This window comes from Rhinoderma darwinii, chromosome 9 (genome assembly GCF_050947455.1).
Source record: "Rhinoderma darwinii isolate aRhiDar2 chromosome 9, aRhiDar2.hap1, whole genome shotgun sequence".
Taxonomy (NCBI): domain Eukaryota; kingdom Metazoa; phylum Chordata; class Amphibia; order Anura; family Rhinodermatidae; genus Rhinoderma; species Rhinoderma darwinii.
In genome coordinates this window covers 77,278,767-77,303,658 of record NC_134695.1, presented here as the reverse complement: position 1 = coordinate 77,303,658, position 24,892 = coordinate 77,278,767, and the positions used below count along the sequence as shown (strand labels likewise).

Genomic DNA, 24,892 nt, shown 5'->3' with positions numbered 1-24,892 from the left:
ATTCCTCCACACTGTATATATAGTATATTCCTCCACACTGTATATATAGTATATTCCTCCACACTGTATATATAGTATATTCCTCCACACTGTATATATAGTATATTCCTCCACACTGTGTATATAGTATATTCCTCCACACTGTGTATATAGTATATTCCTCCACACTGTATATATAGTATATTCCTCCACACTGTATATATAGTATATTCCTCCACACTGTGTATATAGTATATTCCTCCACACTGTATATATAGTATATTCCTCCACACTGTATATATAGTATATTCCTCCACACTGTGTATATAGTATATTCCTCCACACTGTATATATAGTATATTCCTCCACACTGTATATATAGTATATTCCTCCACACTGTATATATAGTATATTCCTCCACACTGTATATATAGTATATTCCTCCACACTGTATATATAGTATATTCCTCCACACTGTATATATAGTATATTCCTCCACACTGTATATAGTATATTCCTCCACACTGTATATATAGTATATTCCTCCACACTGTATATATAGTATATTCCTCCACACTGTATATATAGTATATTCCTCCACACTGTATATATAGTATATTCCTCCACACTGTATATATAGTATATTCCTCCACACTGTATATATAGTATATTCCTCCACACTGTATATATAGTATATTCCTCCACACTGTATATATAGTATATTCCTCCACACTGTATATATAGTATATTCCTCCACACTGTATATATAGTATATTCCTCCACACTGTATATAGTATATTCCTCCACACTGTATATATAGTATATTCCTCCACACTGTATATAGTATATTCCTCCACACTGTATATATAGTATATTCCTCCACACTGTGTATATAGTATATTCCTCCACACTGTATATATAGTATATTCCTCCACACTGTATATATAGTATATTCCTCCACACTGTATATAGTATATTCCTCCACACTGTATATATAGTATATTCCTCCACACTGTATATAGTATATTCCTCCACACTGTATATATAGTATATTCCTCCACACTGTATATATAGTATATTCCTCCACACTGTATATAGTATATTCCTCCACACTGTATATATAGTATATTCCTCCACACTGTATATAGTATATTCCTCCACACTGTGTATATAGTATATTCCTCCACACTGTATATATAGTATATTCCTCCACACTGTGTATATAGTATATTCCTCCACACTGTATATATAGTATATTCCTCCACACTGTGTATATAGTATATTCCTCCACACTGTGTATATAGTATATTCCTCCACACTGTATATATAGTATATTCCTCCACACTGTGTATATAGTATATTCCTCCACACTGTATATATAGTATATTCCTCCACACTGTATATATAGTATATTCCTCCACACTGTATATATAGTATATTCCTCCACACTGTATATATAGTATATTCCTCCACACTGTATATATAGTATATTCCTCCACACTGTATATATAGTATATTCCTCCACACTGTATATATAGTATATTCCTCCACACTGTATATATAGTATATTCCTCCACACTGTGTATATAGTATATTCCTCCACACTGTATATATAGTATATTCCTCCACACTGTATATATAGTATATTCCTCCACACTGTATATAGTATATTCCTCCACACTGTGTATATAGTATATTCCTCCACACTGTATATATAGTATATTCCTCCACACTGTATATATAGTATATTCCTCCACACTGTATATATAGTATATTCCTCCACACTGTATATAGTATATTCCTCTACACTGTATATATAGTATATTCCTCCACACTGTGTATATAGTATATTCCTCCACACTGTATATATAGTATATTCCTCCACACTGTATATATAGTATATTCCTCCACACTGTATATAGTATATTCCTCCACACTGTATATATAGTATATTCCTCCACACTGTATATATAGTATATTCCTCCACACTGTGTATATAGTATATTCCTCCACACTGTATATATAGTATATTCCTCCACACTGTATATATAGTATATTCCTCCACACTGTATATAGTATATTCCTCCACACTGTGTATATATAGTATATTCCTCCACACTGTATATATAGTATATTCCTCCACACTGTATATATAGTATATTCCTCCACACTGTATATATAGTATATTCCTCCACACTGTATATATAGTATATTCCTCCACACTGTGTATATAGTATATTCCTCCACACTGTATATATAGTATATTCCTCCACACTGTATATATAGTATATTCCTCCACACTGTATATATAGTATATTCCTCCACACTGTATATATAGTATATTCCTCCACACTGTATATATAGTATATTCCTCCACACTGTATATATAGTATATTCCTCCACACTGTGTATATAGTATATTCCTCCACACTGTGTATATAGTATATTCCTCCACACTGTATATATAGTATATTCCTCCACACTGTATATATAGTATATTCCTCCACACTGTATATATAGTATATTCCTCCACACTGTATATATAGTATATTCCTCCACACTGTATATATAGTATATTCCTCCACACTGTGTATATAGTATATTCCTCCACACTGTATATATAGTATATTCCTCCACACTGTATATATAGTATATTCCTCCACACTGTATATATAGTATATTCCTCCACACTGTATATATAGTATATTCCTCCACACTGTATATATAGTATATTCCTCCACACTGTATATATAGTATATTCCTCCACACTGTATATATAGTATATTCCTCCACACTGTATATATAGTATATTCCTCCACACTGTATATATAGTATATTCCTCCACACTGTATATATAGTATATTCCTCCACACTGTGTATATAGTATATTCCTCCACACTGTATATATAGTATATTCCTCCACACTGTATATATAGTATATTCCTCCACACTGTATATATAGTATATTCCTCCACACTGTGTATATAGTATATTCCTCCACACTGTGTATATAGTATATTCCTCCACACTGTATATATAGTATATTCCTCCACACTGTGTATATAGTATATTCCTCCACACTGTGTATATAGTATATTCCTCCACACTGTATATAGTATATTCCTCCACACTGTATATAGTATATTCCTCCACACTGTATATAGTATATTCCTCCACACTGTATATATAGTATATTCCTCCACACTGTATATATAGTATATTCCTCTACACTGTATATAGTATATTCCTCCACACTGTATATAGTATATTCCTCCACACTGTATATATAGTATATTCCTCCACACTGTATATATAGTATATTCCTCCACACTGTATATATAGTATATTCCTCCACACTGTATATATAGTATATTCCTCCACACTGTATATATAGTATATTCCTCCACACTGTATATATAGTATATTCCTCCACACTGTATATATAGTATATTCCTCCACACTGTATATATAGTATATTCCTCCACACTGTATATATAGTATATTCCTCCACACTGTATATATAGTATATTCCTCCACACTGTGTATATAGTATATTCCTCCACACTGTATATATAGTATATTCCTCCACACTGTATATAGTATATTCCTCCACACTGTATATAGTATATTCCTCCACACTGTATATATAGTATATTCCTCCACACTGTATATATAGTATATTCCTCCACACTGTATATATAGTATATTCCTCCACACTGTATATATAGTATATTCCTCCACACTGTATATATAGTATATTCCTCCACACTGTATATATAGTATATTCCTCCACACTGTATATATAGTATATTCCTCCACACTGTATATATAGTATATTCCTCCACACATTGTATATAGTATATTCCTCCACACTGTGTATATAGTATATTCCTCCACACTGTATATATAGTATATTCCTCCACACTGTATATATAGTATATTCCTCCACACTGTGTATATAGTATATTCCTCCACACTGTGTATATAGTATATTCCTCCACACTGTATATATAGTATATTCCTCCACACTGTATATATAGTATATTCCTCCACACTGTATATATAGTATATTCCTCCACACTGTATATATAGTATATTTCTCCACACTGTATATATAGTATATTCCTCCACACTGTGTATATAGTATATTCCTCCACACTGTATATATAGTATATTCCTCCACACTGTATATATAGTATATTCCTCCACACTGTATATATAGTATATTCCTCCACACTGTATATATAGTATATTCCTCCACACTGTATATATAGTATATTCCTCCACACTGTATATATAGTATATTCCTCCTCACTGTGTATATAGTATATTCCTCCACACTGTGTATATAGTATATTCCTCCACACTGTATATATAGTATATTCCTCCACACTGTGTATATAGTATATTCCTCCACACTGTATATATAGTATATTCCTCCACACTGTATATATAGTATATTCCTCCACACTGTATATATAGTATATTCCTCCACACTGTATATATAGTATATTCCTCCACACTGTATATATAGTATATTCCTCCACACTGTATATATAGTATATTCCTCCACACTGTATATATAGTATATTCCTCCACACTGTATATATAGTATATTCCTCCACACTGTGTATATAGTATATTCCTCCACACTGTATATAGTATATTCCTCCACACTGTATATAGTATATTCCTCCACACTGTATATAGTATATTCCTCCACACTGTATATATAGTATATTCCTCCACACTGTATATATAGTATATTCCTCCACACTGTATATAGTATATTCCTCCACACTGTATATAGTATATTCCTCCACACTGTGTATATAGTATATTCCTCCACACTGTATATATAGTATATTCCTCCACACTGTATATATAGTATATTCCTCCACACTGTGTATATAGTATATTCCTCCACACTGTGTATATAGTATATTCCTCCACACTGTATATATAGTATATTCCTCCACACTGTATATATAGTATATTCCTCCACACTGTATATAGTATATTCCTCCACACTGTATATATAGTATATTCCTCCACACTGTATATATAGTATATTCCTCCACACTGTATATATAGTATATTCCTCCACACTGTATATATAGTATATTCCTCCACACTGTATATAGTATATTCCTCCACACTGTATATAGTATATTCCTCCACACTGTATATATAGTATATTCCTCCACACTGTATATATAGTATATTCCTCCACACTGTATATATAGTATATTCCTCCACACTGTATATATAGTATATTCCTCCACACTGTATATATAGTATATTCCTCCACACTGTATATATAGTATATTCCTCCACACTGTATATAGTATATTCCTCCACACTGTATATAGTATATTCCTCCACACTGTGTATATAGTATATTCCTCCACACTGTGTATATAGTATATTCCTCCACACTGTATATATAGTATATTCCTCCACACTGTATATATAGTATATTCCTCCACACTGTATATATAGTATATTCCTCCACACTGTATATATAGTATATTCCTCCACACTGTATATATAGTATATTCCTCCACACTGTATATATAGTATATTCCTCCACACTGTATATATAGTATATTCCTCCACACTGTATATATAGTATATTCCTCCACACTGTATATAGTATATTCCTCCACACTGTATATATAGTATATTCCTCCACACTGTATATATAGTATATTCCTCTACACTGTATATATAGTATATTCCTCCACACTGTATATATAGTATATTCCTCCACACTGTATATATAGTATATTCCTCCACACTGTATATATAGTATATTCCTCCACACTGTATATATAGTATATTCCTCCACACTGTATATATAGTATATTCCTCCACACTGTATATAGTATATTCCTCCACACTGTATATATAGTATATTCCTCCACACTGTATATATAGTATATTCCTCCACACTGTATATATAGTATATTCCTCCACACTGTATATATAGTATATTCCTCCACACTGTATATATAGTATATTCCTCCACACTGTATATATAGTATATTCCTCCACACTGTGTATATAGTATATTCCTCCACACTGTGTATATAGTATATTCCTCCACACTGTATATATAGTATATTCCTCCACACTGTGTATATAGTATATTCCTCCACACTGTATATATAGTATATTCCTCCACACTGTATATATAGTATATTCCTCCACACTGTATATAGTATATTCCTCCACACTGTATATATAGTATATTCCTCCACACTGTATATATAGTATATTCCTCCACACTGTATATATAGTATATTCCTCCACACTGTATATATAGTATATTCCTCCACACTGTATATATAGTATATTCCTCCACACTGTATATATAGTATATTCCTCCACACTGTATATATAGTATATTCCTCCACACTGTATATATAGTATATTCCTCCACACTGTATATATAGTATATTCCTCCACACTGTATATATAGTATATTCCTCCACACTGTATATAGTATATTCCTCCACACTGTGTATATAGTATATTCCTCCACACTGTGTATATAGTATATTCCTCCACACTGTGTATATAGTATATTCCTCCACACTGTATATATAGTATATTCCTCCACACTGTATATATAGTATATTCCTCCACACTGTATATAGTATATTCCTCCACACTGTATATATAGTATATTCCTCCACACTGTATATATAGTATATTCCTCCACACTGTATATATAGTATATTCCTCCACACTGTATATATAGTATATTCCTCCACACTGTGTATATAGTATATTCCTCCACACTGTATATAGTATATTCCTCCACACTGTATATATAGTATATTCCTCCACACTGTATATAGTATATTCCTCCACACTGTATATAGTATATTCCTCCACACTGTATATAGTATATTCCTCCACACTGTGTATATAGTATATTCCTCCACACTGTATATATCGTATATTCCTCCACACTGTATATATAGTATATTCCTCCACACTGTATATATAGTATATTCCTCCACACTGTGTATATAGTATATTCCTCCACACTGTATATAGTATATTCCTCCACACTGTATATAGTATATTCCTCCACACTGTATATATAGTATATTCCTCCACACTGTATATAGTATATTCCTCCACACTGTATATAGTATATTCCTCCACACTGTATATATAGTATATTCCTCCACACTGTATATATAGTATATTCCTCCACACTGTATATAGTATATTCCTCCACACTGTATATATAGTATATTCCTCCACACTGTATATATAGTATATTCCTCCACACTGTATATATAGTATATTCCTCCACACTGTATATAGTATATTCCTCCACACTGTATATATAGTATATTCCTCCACACTGTATATATAGTATATTCCTCCACACTGTATATATAGTATATTCCTCCACACTGTATATATAGTATATTCCTCCTCACTGTGTATATAGTATATTCCTCCACACTGTGTATATAGTATATTCCTCCACACTGTATATATAGTATATTCCTCCACACTGTATATATAGTATATTCCTCCACACTGTATATATAGTATATTCCTCCACACTGTATATATAGTATATTCCTCCACACTGTGTATATAGTATATTCCTCCACACTGTATATATAGTATATTCCTCCACACTGTGTATATAGTATATTCCTCCACACTGTATATATAGTATATTCCTCCACACTGTATATATAGTATATTCCTCCACACTGTATATATAGTATATTCCTCCACACTGTGTATATATAGTATATTCCTCCACACTGTATATATAGTATATTCCTCCACACTGTATATAGTATATTCCTCCACACTGTATATATAGTATATTCCTCCACACTGTGTATATAGTATATTCCTCCACACTGTATATATAGTATATTCCTCCACACTGTATATATAGTATATTCCTCCACACTGTATATATAGTATATTCCTCCACACTGTGTATATAGTATATTCCTCCACACTGTATATATAGTATATTCCTCCACACTGTGTATATAGTATATTCCTCCACACTGTGTATATAGTATATTCCTCCACACTGTATATAGTATATTCCTCCACACTGTATATATAGTATATTCCTCCACACTGTATATATAGTATATTCCTCCACACTGTATATATAGTATATTCCTCCACACTGTGTATATAGTATATTCCTCCACACTGTATATATAGTATATTCCTCCACACTGTATATAGTATATTCCTCCACACTGTATATATAGTATATTCCTCCACACTGTATATAGTATATTCCTCCACACTGTATATATAGTATATTCCTCCACACTGTATATATAGTATATTCCTCCACACTGTATATATAGTATATTCCTCCACACTGTGTATATAGTATATTCCTCCACACTGTGTATATAGTATATTCCTCCACACTGTATATATAGTATATTCCTCCACACTGTATATAGTATATTCCTCCACACTGTATATATAGTATATTCCTCCACACTGTATATATAGTATATTCCTCCACACTGTATATAGTATATTCCTCCACACTGTGTATATAGTATATTCCTCCACACTGTGTATATATAGTATATTCCTCCACACTGTATATAGTATATTCCTCCACACTGTATATAGTATATTCCTCCACACTGTATATATAGTATATTCCTCCACACTGTATATATAGTATATTCCTCCACACTGTATATATAGTATATATGCGGACACTGTATATATCTAGTATATTCCTCCACACTGTATATATAGTATATTCCTCCACACTGTGTATATAGTATATTCCTCCACACTGTATATATAGTATATTCCTCCACACTGTATATATAGTATATTCCTCCACACTGTATATATAGTATATTCCTCCACACTGTATATATAGTATATTCCTCCACACTGTATATATAGTATATTCCTCCACACTGTATATATAGTATATTCCTCCACACTGTATATATAGTATATTCCTCCACACTGTATATATAGTATATATGCGGACACTGTATATATCTAGTATATTCCTCCACACTGTGTATATAGTATATTCCTCCACACTGTGTATATAGTATATTCCTCCACACTGTGTATATAGTATATTCCTCCACACTGTATATATAGTATATTCCTCCACACTGTATATATAGTATATTCCTCCACACTGTGTATATAGTATATTCCTCCACACTGTATATAGTATATTCCTCCACACTGTATATATAGTATATTCCTCCACACTGTGTATATAGTATATTCCTCCACACTGTGTATATAGTATATTCCTCCACACTGTATATATAGTATATTCCTCCACACTGTGTATATAGTATATTCCTCCACACTGTATATATAGTATATTCCTCCACACTGTATATATAGTATATTCCTCCACACTGTATATAGTATATTCCTCCACACTGTATATAGTATATTCCTCCACACTGTATATATAGTATATTCCTCCACACTGTATATATAGTATATTCCTCCACACTGTATATATAGTATATTCCTCCACACTGTATATAGTATATTCCTCCACACTGTATATAGTATATTCCTCCACACTGTATATATAGTATATTCCTCCACACTGTATATATAGTATATTCCTCCACACTGTATATATAGTATATTCCTCCACACTGTATATAGTATATTCCTCCACACTGTATATAGTATATTCCTCCACACTGTATATATAGTATATTCCTCCACACTGTGTATATAGTATATTCCTCCACACTGTATATAGTATATTCCTCCACACTGTATATAGTATATTCCTCCACACTGTATATATAGTATATTCCTCCACACTGTATATAGTATATTCCTCCACACTGTATATAGTATATTCCTCCACACTGTATATATAGTATATTCCTCCACACTGTATATATAGTATATTCCTCCACACTGTATATATAGTATATTCCTCCACACTGTATATATAGTATATTCCTCCACATTGTATATATAGTATATTCCTCCACACTGTATATATAGTATATTCCTCCACACTGTATATATAGTATATTCCTCCACACTGTATATATAGTATATATGCGGACACTGTATATATCTAGTATATTCCTCCACACTGTGTATATAGTATATTCCTCCACACTGTGTATATAGTATATTCCTCCACACTGTGTATATAGTATATTCCTCCACACTGTATATATAGTATATTCCTCCACACTGTATATATAGTATATTCCTCCACACTGTGTATATAGTATATTCCTCCACACTGTATATAGTATATTCCTCCACACTGTATATATAGTATATTCCTCCACACTGTGTATATAGTATATTCCTCCACACTGTGTATATAGTATATTCCTCCACACTGTATATATAGTATATTCCTCCACACTGTGTATATAGTATATTCCTCCACACTGTATATATAGTATATTCCTCCACACTGTATATATAGTATATTCCTCCACACTGTATATAGTATATTCCTCCACACTGTATATAGTATATTCCTCCACACTGTATATATAGTATATTCCTCCACACTGTATATATAGTATATTCCTCCACACTGTATATATAGTATATTCCTCCACACTGTATATAGTATATTCCTCCACACTGTATATAGTATATTCCTCCACACTGTATATATAGTATATTCCTCCACACTGTATATATAGTATATTCCTCCACACTGTATATATAGTATATTCCTCCACACTGTATATATAGTATATTCCTCCACACTGTATATATAGTATATTCCTCCACACTGTATATATAGTATATTCCTCCACACTGTATATATAGTATATTCCTCCACACTGTATATATAGTATATTCCTCCACACTGTATATATAGTATATTCCTCCACACTGTATATATCGTATATTCCTCCACACTGTATATATAGTATATTCCTCCACACTGTATATATAGTATATTCCTCCACACTGTATATATAGTATATTCCTCCACACTGTGTATATAGTATATTCCTCCACACTGTGTATATAGTATATTCCTCCACACTGTATATATAGTATATTCCTCCACACTGTATATATAGTATATTCCTCCACACTGTATATATAGTATATTCCTCCACACTGTATATATAGTATATTCCTCCACACTGTATATATAGTATATTCCTCCACACTGTGTATATAGTATATTCCTCCACACTGTATATATAGTATATTCCTCCACACTGTGTATATAGTATATTCCTCCACACTGTATATAGTATATTCCTCCACACTGTATATATAGTATATTCCTCCACACTGTATATATAGTATATTCCTCCACACTGTGTATATAGTATATTCCTCCACACTGTGTATATAGTATATTCCTCCACACTGTGTATATAGTATATTCCTCCACACTGTATATAGTATATTCCTCCACACTGTATATATAGTATATTCCTCCACACTGTATATATAGTATATTCCTCCACACTGTATATAGTATATTCCTCCACACTGTGTATATAGTATATTCCTCCACACTGTGTATATAGTATATTCCTCCACACTGTATATAGTATATTCCTCCACACTGTATATATAGTATATTCCTCCACACTGTATATATAGTATATTCCTCCACACTGTATATATAGTATATTCCTCCACACTGTATATATAGTATATTCCTCCACACTGTATATATAGTATATTCCTCCACACTGTATATATAGTATATTCCTCCACACTGTATATATCTAGTATATTCCTCCACACTGTATATATAGTATATTCCTCCACACTGTATATATAGTATATTCCTCCACACTGTATATAGTATATTCCTCCACACTGTATATATAGTATATTCCTCCACACTGTGTATATAGTATATTCCTCCACACTGTATATATAGTATATTCCTCCACACTGTATATATAGTATATTCCTCCACACTGTATATATAGTATATTCCTCCACACTGTATATATAGTATATTCCTCCACACTGTGTATATAGTATATTCCTCCACACTGTATATATAGTATATTCCTCCACACTGTATATAGTATATTCCTCCACACTGTATATATAGTATATTCCTCCACACTGTGTATATAGTATATTCCTCCACACTGTATATATAGTATATTCCTCCACACTGTATATATAGTATATTCCTCCACACTGTATATATAGTATATTCCTCCACACTGTGTATATAGTATATATGCAGACACTGTTATCGTCGTCGCCTTCCTTCGTCTTTCGTGCGTTTCGTGTTTTCTGTTCTCGCTGATGCTCTCGTGTCATTTCAGGCGTCCAGATCTGTTGGGAAGGTTTACAGCTTCGGTAAGAGAGACCACTCTATAAAGAGGAACCCGAGTGTGCCGGTCCTGGTCCGGGGATGGCTGTATAAACAGGTGGGTGCAGCGCTGGTGGCGGGGGAGGGCCGGCACTATATACTATATACTCCGTGTCTTTGTGTTCTCCGCTGCAGGACAGTACAGGGATGAAGCTGTGGAAGAGACGATGGTTCCTGCTCTCCGATTACTGTCTCTTCTACTATAAAGGTGAGATGCGGAGAGAAGGTGGGGGATGGGCACAGTCCGGGGTCACCTGGGAGAGGTGTACTGTAATAACATATAATACACCCCATATAACGAACCTCATCAGTCCCGTCTCTCCCCATATCAGACAGCAGGGAAGAGGCCGTCCTGGGCAGCATTCCTCTCCTGAGCTACACCATCTCTCCCACCGGATCGGAGGATCGGATAAACCGCAAGTATTCCTTCAAGGTAACGTTGTGTATTAGAGGATGGCGGTTATATGAGGAGGAGATTGGCGCTGCCGCCTCGGAGTCTGATCACCGTTAAGAGGCTCAGACCACAGGGAAGTGATTGCGGGAAACGCAGCGGCTTGTGTATGTCGCGGAGGACGTGTGCGCTATTCATCTGTATAACGTAACCCCCCCCCACCCACCATGGCAGCCAATCAGATCACCACGTTTATTCTCCGTGCCGCTGTAGCATCCGGATCCCTGCGTGTTTTATTATATTTATTGTGCTGTCATTTGTGGGTTATACGTCACGATTGGCGCCATTTTCAGTGATATTGCATCAAATCTCAATATGAGGCGTCCGTGCGGCCCCCGGTTGCGTTTGGCCCCGGCTCGTTATCTCTTCGTCGCTGATGCGTTTCGTTATTCTCTCAGTTTGATGCCGGATGATCAGCTCCTCATGATTGACCCCGGGCCGCCCCCGGATCGACGTTCTTTATACTGACGGGCGTCCGTTCCTCCCTGTAATGATGCGACGCTCTTGGCGCAGGACGGCGGTTATCTCTCAGGGATCGTTCACACGTTTATATGACTTATCATTTCTTTCCTGTAATGGAGAAAGTGAGATCGTGTTTTATTCAGTTGAATTTTTTTATGCCAAATTGCCACAAAACCGGTAACAAACGATGAGCATTGTAGTCTGTGGCGGTTCCTGGCGGCTCGTGTACCGTCAGATGCTGCGCAGCTTTATAAAGGCGAGGACTCGGCTGCTCCGGCGCCCGTCTTCTGTTATATCACCGCTGATCTGATCGTCCTGTCCATGATCTCGCGGGACGCGGCTGATGTAAATGGTAACACATGGGAATTGTAGTAGATCCCGGAGAATTGCTGATCCCAGTAGAGCTGCGCCTGTCACTTCGTGTTAGTGATGCGTCCGCCCGGAGCAGCGACCCCCACCGCTGTCACCCGGAGCAGCGACCCCCACCATTGTCACCCGGAGCAGCGACCCCCACCATTGTCACCCGGAGCAGCGACCCCCACCATTGTCACCCGGAGCAGCGACCCCCACCATTGTCACCCGGAGCAGCGACCCCCACCATTGTCACCCGGAGCAGCGACCCCCACCATTGTCACCCGGAGCAGCGACCCCCACCACTGTCACCCGGAGCTGCGACCCCCACCGCTGTCACCCGGAGCTGCGACCCCCACCACTGTCACCCGGAGCAGCGACCCCCACCGCTGTCACCCGGAGCAGCGACCCCCACCGCTGTCACCCGGAGCTGCGACCCCCACCGCTGTCACCCGGAGCTGCGACCCCCTCCACTGTCACCCGGAGCAGCGACCCCCACCACTGTCACCCGGAGCAGCGACCCCCACCGCTGTCACCCGGAGCAGCGACCCCCACCGCTGTCACCCGGAGCAGCGACCCCCACCGCTGTCACCCGGAGCAGCGACCCCCACCGCTGTCACCCGGAGCTGCGACCCCCACCGCTGTCACCCGGAGCTGCGACCCCCACCACTGTCACCCGGAGCAGCGACCCCCACCGCTGTCACCCGGAGCTGCGACCCCCACCGCTGTCACCCGGAGCTGCGACCCCCTCCACTGTCACCCGGAGCAGCGACCCCCACCACTGTCACCCGGAGCAGCGACCCCCACCGCTGTCACCCGGAGCAGCGACCCCCACCACTGTCACCCGGAGGGCCGGAGCCGAGGGGTGGGAGCGCTCCCTGCGCGCAGTCCAGACACTCATTGTTCTCTGCAGTCCGGGTCTCCTCGTGTTGTTATGGATAGCGGCTTCCCTCATCTTGCGGTACCAGTCGGGCTGCGCGGGGTTAATCGCCTGTGTTTTGGACGGTTTTCAGATGTTGAGAGTTGTTGCAGTGTCCGCAGGGAGTTATTGTCGCTGCTATTGTTATATAATGAGCTGCGATGACCTGGAGCGGCCGGTGATGGGGCCCCCTTTATGTTACAGGCTGTGCATGCTGGGATGCGGGCGTTCATCCAGCAGACAGACTCCCTCCGGGACCCCCCCAGCATGAGGACCTACTACTTCAGCGCCGACACCCAGGAGGACATGAACGGCTGGATCCGGGTGATGAACCAAGCAGCGCTCGTCCAGAACGCCCCCGGCAGCCGGAGGTGAGCAGTCCTATCATATAGAGTTACTAATAGCCGTCACCCAGCTTTCCATACACCCTGAGTGACACCTCAACTACAATGAAGCATTGCACCCCGCCGCCTTTCATAACTTTGCCTGTGTGTCAGTCTTTACTGTAGTTCTGCCATTCTATTCAGGACACAGGTGCTTCCTGGACAGTAGAGTGCTGCAGAGCAGGGAATTCTGGGATAATTATTAACGATGAGATGAGGATCGAATCCCTGAATGTTCATCAGTAACGTGCCGCATCTGTGATCTATAATACCAGAGCCCTGCGGTCTGCACTGAGGGGGCGGCCGGTGTCATTCTGATCATTGTGGATCTCATCCCGGTGTCAGTCCTCACACTCCTATGTTTATTACGTGCGGCCCCCTCCATGCTGACTGTCTCCTTCTCCAGACGCTTTGCTCATTTTCTCTTGTTAATTGTCCCATTGACATTGTGCACCTTCTATTGACTATTTGAAGAATCCTGCGCTCCCCTGCAGGCCGCCGCAGTGTTACTGACGGGGGGCTCGCTCTCTATCCGGCTTCCTCCGCAGTCAGGGAAGCTTTTCATGGATTGTGTCTGTCCGGGCGCTGGAATCCCTGAGCTCAGCAATAATAAAGCTCACAAGGTGTCAGGGCTCCGGCTCCTCGCCTGCAGTGAGTGCCCCTAACCTTCTCCTCGCCCGGACACCGCTCCAGACTTTTCACTGACCGTGTCGCCCCAAAGTTCATCGCGTCGTCCTCATTGTTAGTTTGCTGTTTTTGCAGGGAGATCGTGGACATGGAGTGGCTGCCGACCCCGGTCAACAACCACATGGACTCCTTCAGAGAATATGCAAAACCGGAAGGAATCCAGACGAGGAGCGGTTATCGGAAACCGGAGGAACCGAGACGAAACTCTGGAGAACATAAAGACCTAGGGGACAAGGGACGCCACGAGGACCCAGCAGACAAGGAGCGCTACAGGGACCCAGGAGACAAGGAGCGCTACAGGGACCCAGCAGACAAGGAGCACTACAGGGACCCAGCAGACAAGGGACGCCATGAGGACCCAGCAGACAAGGAGCGCTACAGGGACCCAGGAGACAAGGAGCGCTACAGGGACCCAGCAGACAAGGAGCGCTACAGGGACCCAGCAGACAAGGAGCGCTACAGGGACCCAGCAGACAAGGAGCGCTACAGGGACCCAGCAGACAAGGAGCGCTACAGGGACCCAGCAGACAAGGAGCGCTACAGGGACCCAGCAGACAAGGAGCGCTACAGGGACCCAGCAGACAAGGAGCGCTACAGGGACCCAACAGACAAGGAGCGCTACAGGGATGGGGGGGACAAGGAGCGCCATCGGGAACCAGGAAACAACGAGCGCCAACGAAATATGGGAGACAGAGAGCAGCACCAGGGTTTGTTGGAGAAGGAGCAGTACCGGGTCGTGGGGGGCCATGAAAAATCCCGAGACACAAAGACTCGGGAGAACTACATTGCCCACAAAAACACCTTAAATTCAAGTGGAGGAAAGTTGGCCCCCTCCCTCCTGTCCAATGGCCGGACGTCCGCATTCACAGACTTTTCGAAGTCCTACAGACCCCAGGTTTCACAGACCCCTCAGCCCCAGATCATTGAGAGAAACGGAACCCTCCCACCCTCCTTCCGAGTGAGCGCCGGACCCCTCGAACAGAACGGAACCGACACTTACAAAAGACGATATCCTGCAACTGCTAATCCTGAGAAACAAGGGCACAGGACGAGTGTGATGGGCCAGGTGGAGCAGTGGGTAAAGGTCCAGAAGGGAGACAGTAAAAGGTAAGAAGATCTGATATTATCGGGAGACTTGGTACCAGTGTTCTTCATCAGGGGCGAAGGCTGTATAATAATTCCTGTATTACCTCCACTATGGATGGGTGCAATCCGGGGGAGGGGCTGTGACACCCTGGCTGCTCCAATGACTGCAGGTCGTTATCCATCATCTGGTTAAAGATATCCACGCCTTGTATATAGGATCTATACATGACGCCACCTGCAGTCTCCACATGAGTATAGATTCTTGGCTCATCATATGTGAGAGGTTGTCACAGCCCCGCCCCCTGTTACTGACATCACTGATATATAATATAATTACATTGTGATCAGACATGAGATCCACACATCTTATATACAGTAACAGCTATTCATCTATTACTACTGACAACCTGCCTGTATATCATGTGTGAGAGGTTGTCACAGCCCCGCCCCCTGTTACTGACATCACTGATATATAATATAATTACATTGTGATCAGACATGAGATCCACACATCTTATATACAGTAACAGCTATTCATCTATTACTACTGACAACCAGCCTGTATATCATGTGTGAGAGGTTGTCACAGCCCCGCCCCCTGTTACTGACATCACTGATATATAATATAATTACATTGTGATCAGACATGAGATCCACACATCTTATATACAGTAACAGCTATTCATCTATTACTACTGACAACCTGCCTGTATATCATGTGTGAGAGGTTGTCACAGCCCCGCCCCCTGTTACTGACATCACTGATATATAATATAATTACATTGTGATCAGACATGAGATCCACACATCTTATATACAGTCACAGCTATTCATCTATTACTACTGACAACCAGCCTGTATATCATGTGTGAGAGGTTGTCACAGCCACGCCCCCTGTTACTGACATCACTGATATATAATATAATTACATTGTGATCAGACATGAGATCCACACATCTTATATACAGTAACAGCTATTCATCTATTACTACTGACAACCAGCCTGTATATCATGTGTGAGAGGTTGTCACAGCCCCGCCCCCTGTTACTGACATCACTGATATATAATATAATTACATTGTGATCAGACATGAGATCCACACATCTTATATACAGTCACAGCTATTCATCTATTACTACTGACAACCAGCCTGTATATCATGTGTGAGAGGTTGTCACAGCCCCGCCCCCTGTTACTGACATCACTGATATATAATATAATTACACTGTGATCAGACATGAGATCCACACATCTTATATACAGTCCCAGCTATTCATCTATTACTACTGACAACCAGCCTGTATATCATGTGTGAGAGGTTGTCACAGCTCCGCCCCCTGTTACTGACATCACCGATATATAATATAATTACACTGTGATCAGACATGAGATCCACACATCTTATATACAGTCACAGCTATTCATCTATTACTACTGACAACCAGCCTGTATATCATGTGTGAGAGGTTGTCACAGCCCCGCCCCCTGTTACTGACATCACTGATATATAATATAATTACGTTGTGATCAGACATGAGATCCACACATCTTATATACAGTAACAGCTATTCATCTATTACTACTGACAACCAGCCTGTATATCATGTGTGAGAGGTTGTCACAGCCCCGCCCCCTGTTACTGACATCACTGATATATAATATAATTACATTGTGATCAGACATGAGATCCACACATCTTATATACAGTAACAGCTATTCATCTATTACTACTGACAACCTGCCTGTATATCATGTGTGAGAGGTTGTCACAGCCCCGCCCCCTGTTACTGACATCACTGATATATAATATAATTACATTGTGATCAGACATGAGATCCACACATCTTATATACAGTAACAGCTATTCATCTATTACTACTGACAACCTGCCTGTATATCATGTGTGAGAGGTTGTCACAGCCCCGCCCCCTGTTACTGACATCACTGATATATAATATAATTACATTGTGATCAGACATGAGATCCACACATCTTATATACAGTAACAGCTATTCATCTATTACTACTGACAACCAGCCTGTATATCATGTGTGAGAGGTTGTCACAGCCCCGCCCCCTGTTACTGACATCACTGATATATAATTACACTGTGATCAGACATGAGATCCACACATCTTATATACAGTCACAGCTATTCATCTATTACTACTGACAACCCGCCTGTATATCATGTGTGAGAGGTTGTCACAGCCCCGCCCCCTGTTACTGACATCACTGATATATAATATAATTACATGTGATCAGACATGAGATCCACACATCTTATATACAGTAACAGCTATTCATCTATTACTACTGACAACCCGCCTGTATATCATGTGTGAGAGGTTGTCACAGCCCCGCCCCCTGTTACTGACATCACTGATATATAATTACATTGTGATCAGATGTAGATTTGGCCGTAGTTTGTGACATCTCATTTTCTGCCTCTGAACTCTTGTCTTGTTCTCCACTCCTCAGTGTTGGTTCTGAGCTTCCCCTTCCCCTCTCTGAAAGATACCAGACTTTGCCAAAGACCAGCAGACAACCTTTCGGGGGCTCCCCTCCACCTGTTCGAAACTTGCCAAGTGACTACAAATATGCACAGGACCGGGTCAGTCACCTGAAGATGTCCAACCAGGAGCGTAAGGCCAACAAGGAAGGCACCGTGTGGCAACTGTACGAGTGGCAGCAAAGGCAGCAGTTCAAACATGGCAGCCCTACTGGACAGATCACCATGGGCACCTTGGAAGACCGATCCCGGGCCAAGAGCTTGTTGGATGTCCCACGATCTATTTCTGTCCCTCCTTCTCCATCCGACATCCCACCACCAGCTTCAAAAGCTTTTCCTCCCCGGAGACCCCACACTCCAGCGGAAAGGCTCGCGGTGCGGCCAGAGGAACGAGCTGCCGACATCTCCTACATGGGGTCACCTCAGAAGACGCGGGTCCGTGCTGTAAAGGTAATGTTCGTTGGTCTTCCACTTAGATGTTCACGTGGCCGCAGTCCAGTGCCCACCACCTGTCGTGAATAATCTCGGGCATCACGTCCTCATTGTGTTGGGGGTCTTCAGTTATGTATAAATATCCTGCTGACCCCATGATAGTCCTGACAAGCTGCGGAGACCCGAGGCTGCCCCCATAGTGTGGATGTGACAGGGAAGCACGAGTCCGGGTATGTGGGGGTGAGGGGCGGCCCCGGGCCGGGACGTGTTGGCGGTGGTCTGGGCGGCGGGGGTACCTGCAGTATTTGAGGCTTTGTTTCTGGGTTGTGGCTCCTCTCATTTGTCTTGTCCTCTTTCCTCCCAGTCCTCCGCTCACATAGATCGCCGGTCCATGCCGTCCATGGGATACATGACGCACACCGTAAGTGCCCCCAGTTTGCACGGACAGTCGGTAAGAACTTTTCTTCATCTTATTTTGCCATTTTGTAGTTTCCTCCTAAAGTAAAACAATGTAAAATCTCAACCTCCGTTAACCCTTAAAGTGAACTTGCTGCAGAGCCGGGACTGGACTATTCTCCAAGGTTTCTGGGCCTCTTATTGGGACCTGAGGTCCTCCCGGACCCCCAGCTGCTGCCCTTGGATCCAGCTGACACTTGTGTGTGATTGGGGGTCCCAGTGTTTTCATCTTATGTCACACGTTCAGAGCGTCCGGCAGCCGGAGCAGATACGTTTTATCTTCATACAGATATGGAAAGCCGGGGTGCAGCTGAATACATCCGAAATTACACAATGGCGAAATAAAGCGGCGTCAGGTCTCCTGTCCTCCCCCGTGTCTGCTCCCCCCACCATTCATCCTCCCCGCAGCACGGCCTTCATGGTCTATGGCCGTGGTCTCCAACCTGGAGCTCTCCAGCTGTTGTGAAGCTACAACCCCCAACATGCCTGGAAGTTGCAGTTGGAGACCACTGGCCTATAGAATGCAGCTTCTTGTCGCCTTCCCTTAACCCTCGCTTGCCTGCGCCGCTGCAGTGGTCACCCCCCCCCCCCCCCCGTCACTGCGGTCCAGGATGAGGGGGGCACTGGTAATAATAACCCGCAGGTGCGGTCACTACTTTCCCTGGGACACTTTATGTCCTTACATGAACCGGCGATGCCTCACGTATCCGCATCCCCTTCCTGGCAGATAAATTCAATTAGTGAAATGTTCATTAGAGCTCCGAGCGGCGGGGGGAGGGGCGCTCTGTGCGGACGCAACGCTTATCACTGATGGTACCAAATTACACTTCATCGTGCCTCAGGCACCTCCACATTCATCATCACCCCAAAATATAAACCAACTGTAATGTGTCCAGCATGCTGGTCCTGAAATACACAGTGTCTTGTACACTAGTCACATCCAGAGCTGCATTCACATACTAACCTGTCAGTCATGTTACTGCTGCTCCCTGCTGGCTCAGTGTCTGTACATATATGTGTTGTCCCAACACATATACAACCCACATTACAGCGCATCATTCCACGCCAAATTGTGCCCCGCATGAGAGCGGAATAACGGAGCGCTGCCGCAGCGATATCCCCGGTGTCTCGGGGGGAATGTTGTACATGTTATGCATGGTCATCGCTGCACGCCGCCATTAATATGTATGTTGTGGGTCTCCACATATGTGTATGAGAATAACGACTGCATCATGTTATTACAGAATGAGAGATAAGAATCTCAGGGTAGATGTATAGAGGAGAGGACGTATAGATAAGAGGGGACGTATAGATAATAGAGGACGTATCGATAATAGAGGACGTATCGCTAATAGAGGACATATAGATAATAGAGGACGTATAGATAAGAGGGGACGTATAGATAATAGAGGACGTATCGATAATAGAGGACGTATCGCTAATAGAGGACATATAGATAATAGAGGACGTATAGATAAGAGGGGACGTATAGATAATAGAGGACGTATCGATAATAGAGGACGTATCGCTAATAGAGGACATATAGATAATAGAGGACGTATAGCTAAGAGGGGACGTATAGATCATAGAGGGCCGTATAGATCATAGAGGACGTATAGATCATAGAGGACGTATAGATCATGGAGGATGTATAGATAAGAGAAAGTATAGATAGATGTGTGCAGCCTGCAGGTTATTACACGGGGACGTATAGATAATGTGTACAGTCTGCAGATCATTACACGGGGACGTATAGATAGATGTGTACAGCCTGCAGGGCATTACCCGGGGACGTATAGATAGATGTGTGCAGTCTGCAGGTCATTACCCGGGGACGTATAGATAGATGTCTGCAGGTCATTATCCGGGGACGTATAGATAGATGTGTACAGTCTGCAGATCATTACCTGGGGACCTATAGATAGATGTGTACAGCCTGCAGGTCATTACCCGGGGACGTATAGATAGATGTCTGCAGGTCATTACCCGGGGACGTATAGATAGATGTGTACAGTCTGCAGGTCATTACCTGGGGACCTATAGATAGATGTGTACAGCCTGCAGGTTATTACACGGGGACGTATAGATAGATGTGTACAGCCTGCAGGGCATTACCCGGGGACGTATAGATAGATGTGTGCAGTCTGCAGGTCATTACCCGGGGACGAATAGATAGATGTCTGCAGTCTGCAGGTCATTACCCCGGGACGTATAAATAGATGTGTGCAGTCTGCAGGGCATTACCCGGGGACGTATAGATAGATGTGTAGGTAGCCGGTATATAGGGGCTGTGCACTCTCTGCTCTGTTCTTACTGCGCTGTCTCTTCTCTCCGGAGGCCGATGACACCTACATACAACTGAAGAAGGAGCTGGACTACTTGGACCTTAAGGTAACGATCTCATTCCTGGGTGGTCTCTGTTCTGGGGTGAGGGGTCTCCTCTTGTGGTGGATTGGACGTTCAGTCTTTAGCCTGAGGTTATTGGGTTAAATCTAGAAATGTATATGGTGAATAGTGAGATGTCCCCCGCTGCCCGGCTGCGGTCTGCGCCAGTGATGGCGGGACGAGGGCTCACATCTGTCTGTGCGTTTCACACCAGGTTTCTTTTAATTTGGCGCAGATAAAGTATAATGAACCTCTGATCAACTTGGTTCACAGTGTTTTAAGGAACTCCACCCCGGGGTATCGAACGAGCATAAACGTAAGCCTCCTCCTCCTCGTCACCATTTCATGGCTTTGCGCGTGCGGCAGCTTCTCCGCAGGCTCTGTCATTTTTATTGTTGTGTTTTTTTTGCTTGCTGATGCCTGTAGTCCGCCTGCTGATCGGTCTTGTTTGAAATGTATTATTCTTCGGAGCTCTGTGTAATTTAGAGTGTCAGCTCTGTGACGAGCATGGACTGTTCACACGCAGTGGCGCCGGCACCAACAGTTGTTATGTCTTTGCAGCCACTGTGGGGTGAGGTTAACCGTTTCCTAGATTTGCTCTTATGGTTTTCTTGCCTGTGGATTCAATGGTTAAAAAAACAGCATAAAACCCAAATAAAAGGTCAGAACCGCGGTTTCACGTCCCGCGCAGCAATCAGAGCGATGCAGTGTGGGAACGTATCCTTAAAGGAATAGAAGCGGAATTGTGGCCCTCAGTGCTAAACACGTGCAGCCCATGTACTCGCCCTAAATGTTCATATTTGTCTTCTCTGTTGTCTGCTGTCAGGGCATGCTGGGAGTTGTAGTTTCTCAGCAGCTGGATAGCCGCAATGTACTGAGCATGGATCTCTAGTCCTGAACCTGCTTTGCCTAAGCGATCACATGTGCCTGGCGCTATTCTGTCACGTTTTTTCAGCGCGTGATGTTCGTGAATCCAGGAAAGTCCTGAAAGTGCATGAGAAACGGCCTAGAAAGAATATGGCGGAGAAACGAGCGCCGCCCTCAACGCACCGGGCACGTGAAAGCGTTTATGTAGCCAGATAAGATCGATACGAGAGCGACGTGTTCTCCTTCTCAACCTGTGACACTTGTTCAAAATGCTGCGAGATGATTTTGCATGAGAAAGACGATAGCGGCGTCTAAATAATTCATCACCCCCAATTAGGTATCGGCTTCACTCATCGACTTTCACAACACAGAATCTAAACACGTGATCCACAAGTCAGCAGTTTGTTTTCCGTCCACTCTCCTATTGGTTGAGACAAACCCCTCTGAATCGGTCGTCTTGGTCACGTGACACGCCTGTGAGGTCGTCCGCTGCCGCCATGTTTCCAGGACTTGTGTCATTACACGCCGTTTTGCTGCATGAGCCAGTCGCTTCTCTGTGTCTTTAAAGTTCTCTATTTACTTCCTGTCACTTACGAGTTGTGTTTTATGTCAGGTGACCGGGCGAGAAAGCTTCAAGGATCGATCCACAAAACCCGTTAGAATCGCGGAAAGTGACGTTGATGTAAGTGCAATATGAAGGGATAACAGCGGGTGCCGTAGAGTCCCCAGCCGGACCCCAGCAGTGACTGTTAATCCCCCGCCACTCTCTCGTGTATCCCTCGCCACTCTCTCGTGTATCCCCCGCCACTCTCTCGTGTATCCCCCGCCACTCTCTCGTGTATTCCCCGCTCCTCTCTTGTGTATTCCCCGCTCCTCTCTTGTGTACTCCCCGCTCCTCTCTTGTGTATTCCCCGCTCCTCTCTTGTGTACTCCCCGCTCCTCTCTTGTGTATTCCCCGCTCCTCTCTCGTGTATCCCCCGCCCCTCTCTCGTGTATCTCCCGCCACTCTCTCGTGTATTCCCCGCTCCTCTCTTGTGTATTCCCCGCTCCTCTCTTGTGTATTCCCCGCTCCTCTCTTGTGTACTCCCCGCTCCTCTCTTGTGTATTCCCCGCTCCTCTCTCGTGTATCCCCCGCCCCTCTCTCGTGTATCTCCCGCCACTCTCTCGTGTATTCCCCGCTCCTCTCTTGTGTATTCCCCGCTCCTCTCTTGTGTACTCCCCGCTCCTCTCTTGTGTATTCCCCGCTCCTCTCTTGTGTACTCCCCGCTCCTCTCTTGTGTATTCCCCGCTCCTCTCTTGTGTATTCCCCGCTCCTCTCTTGTGTATTCCCCGCTCCTCTCTTAAACATCTCTTTTTTTCTTCCAGGTGAAGCTCAGTGTCCTCTGTGAACAGGATCGTATCCTGCAGGACTTGGAGGACAAGATTCGGGCTCTGAAGGACAATAAGGTCAGAGAAGGTCCCTCAATGCTTTGTCTCCCCAGTGTTAAGCTGACCATACACTAGAGGTTTCAGACGGTCATTTTCTGGACGACTTGTTCACGGTTG

General features: G+C 41.8%; 1 protein-coding gene across 4 annotated transcripts in view; it reads left to right on the top strand.

Moving 5' to 3' along the window:
• The window catches only part of PLEKHA7 (pleckstrin homology domain containing A7), a 164,363-nt gene that overhangs the window by 124,466 nt on the left and 15,005 nt on the right, over positions 1-24,892 (top strand). The window contains exons 6-16 of one of the 4 annotated variants that reach the window (XM_075838217.1): positions 12,309-12,413; positions 12,491-12,563; positions 12,688-12,788; positions 14,743-14,909; positions 15,684-16,715; positions 19,177-19,657; positions 20,004-20,060; positions 22,433-22,486; positions 22,716-22,796; positions 23,961-24,029; positions 24,713-24,793. In XM_075838217.1, coding sequence (XP_075694332.1) covers positions 12,309-12,413; positions 12,491-12,563; positions 12,688-12,788; positions 14,743-14,909; positions 15,684-16,715; positions 19,177-19,657; positions 20,004-20,060; positions 22,433-22,486; positions 22,716-22,796; positions 23,961-24,029; positions 24,713-24,793 — 2,301 coding nt within the window. Of the gene's footprint in view, positions 1-12,308; positions 12,414-12,490; positions 12,564-12,687; positions 12,789-14,742; positions 14,910-15,683; positions 16,716-19,176; positions 19,658-20,003; positions 20,091-22,432; positions 22,487-22,715; positions 22,797-23,960; positions 24,030-24,712; positions 24,794-24,892 lie in introns of all 4 variants that reach the window. The other 3 variants (XM_075838215.1, XM_075838219.1, XM_075838218.1) reach the window with 3 other exon arrangements.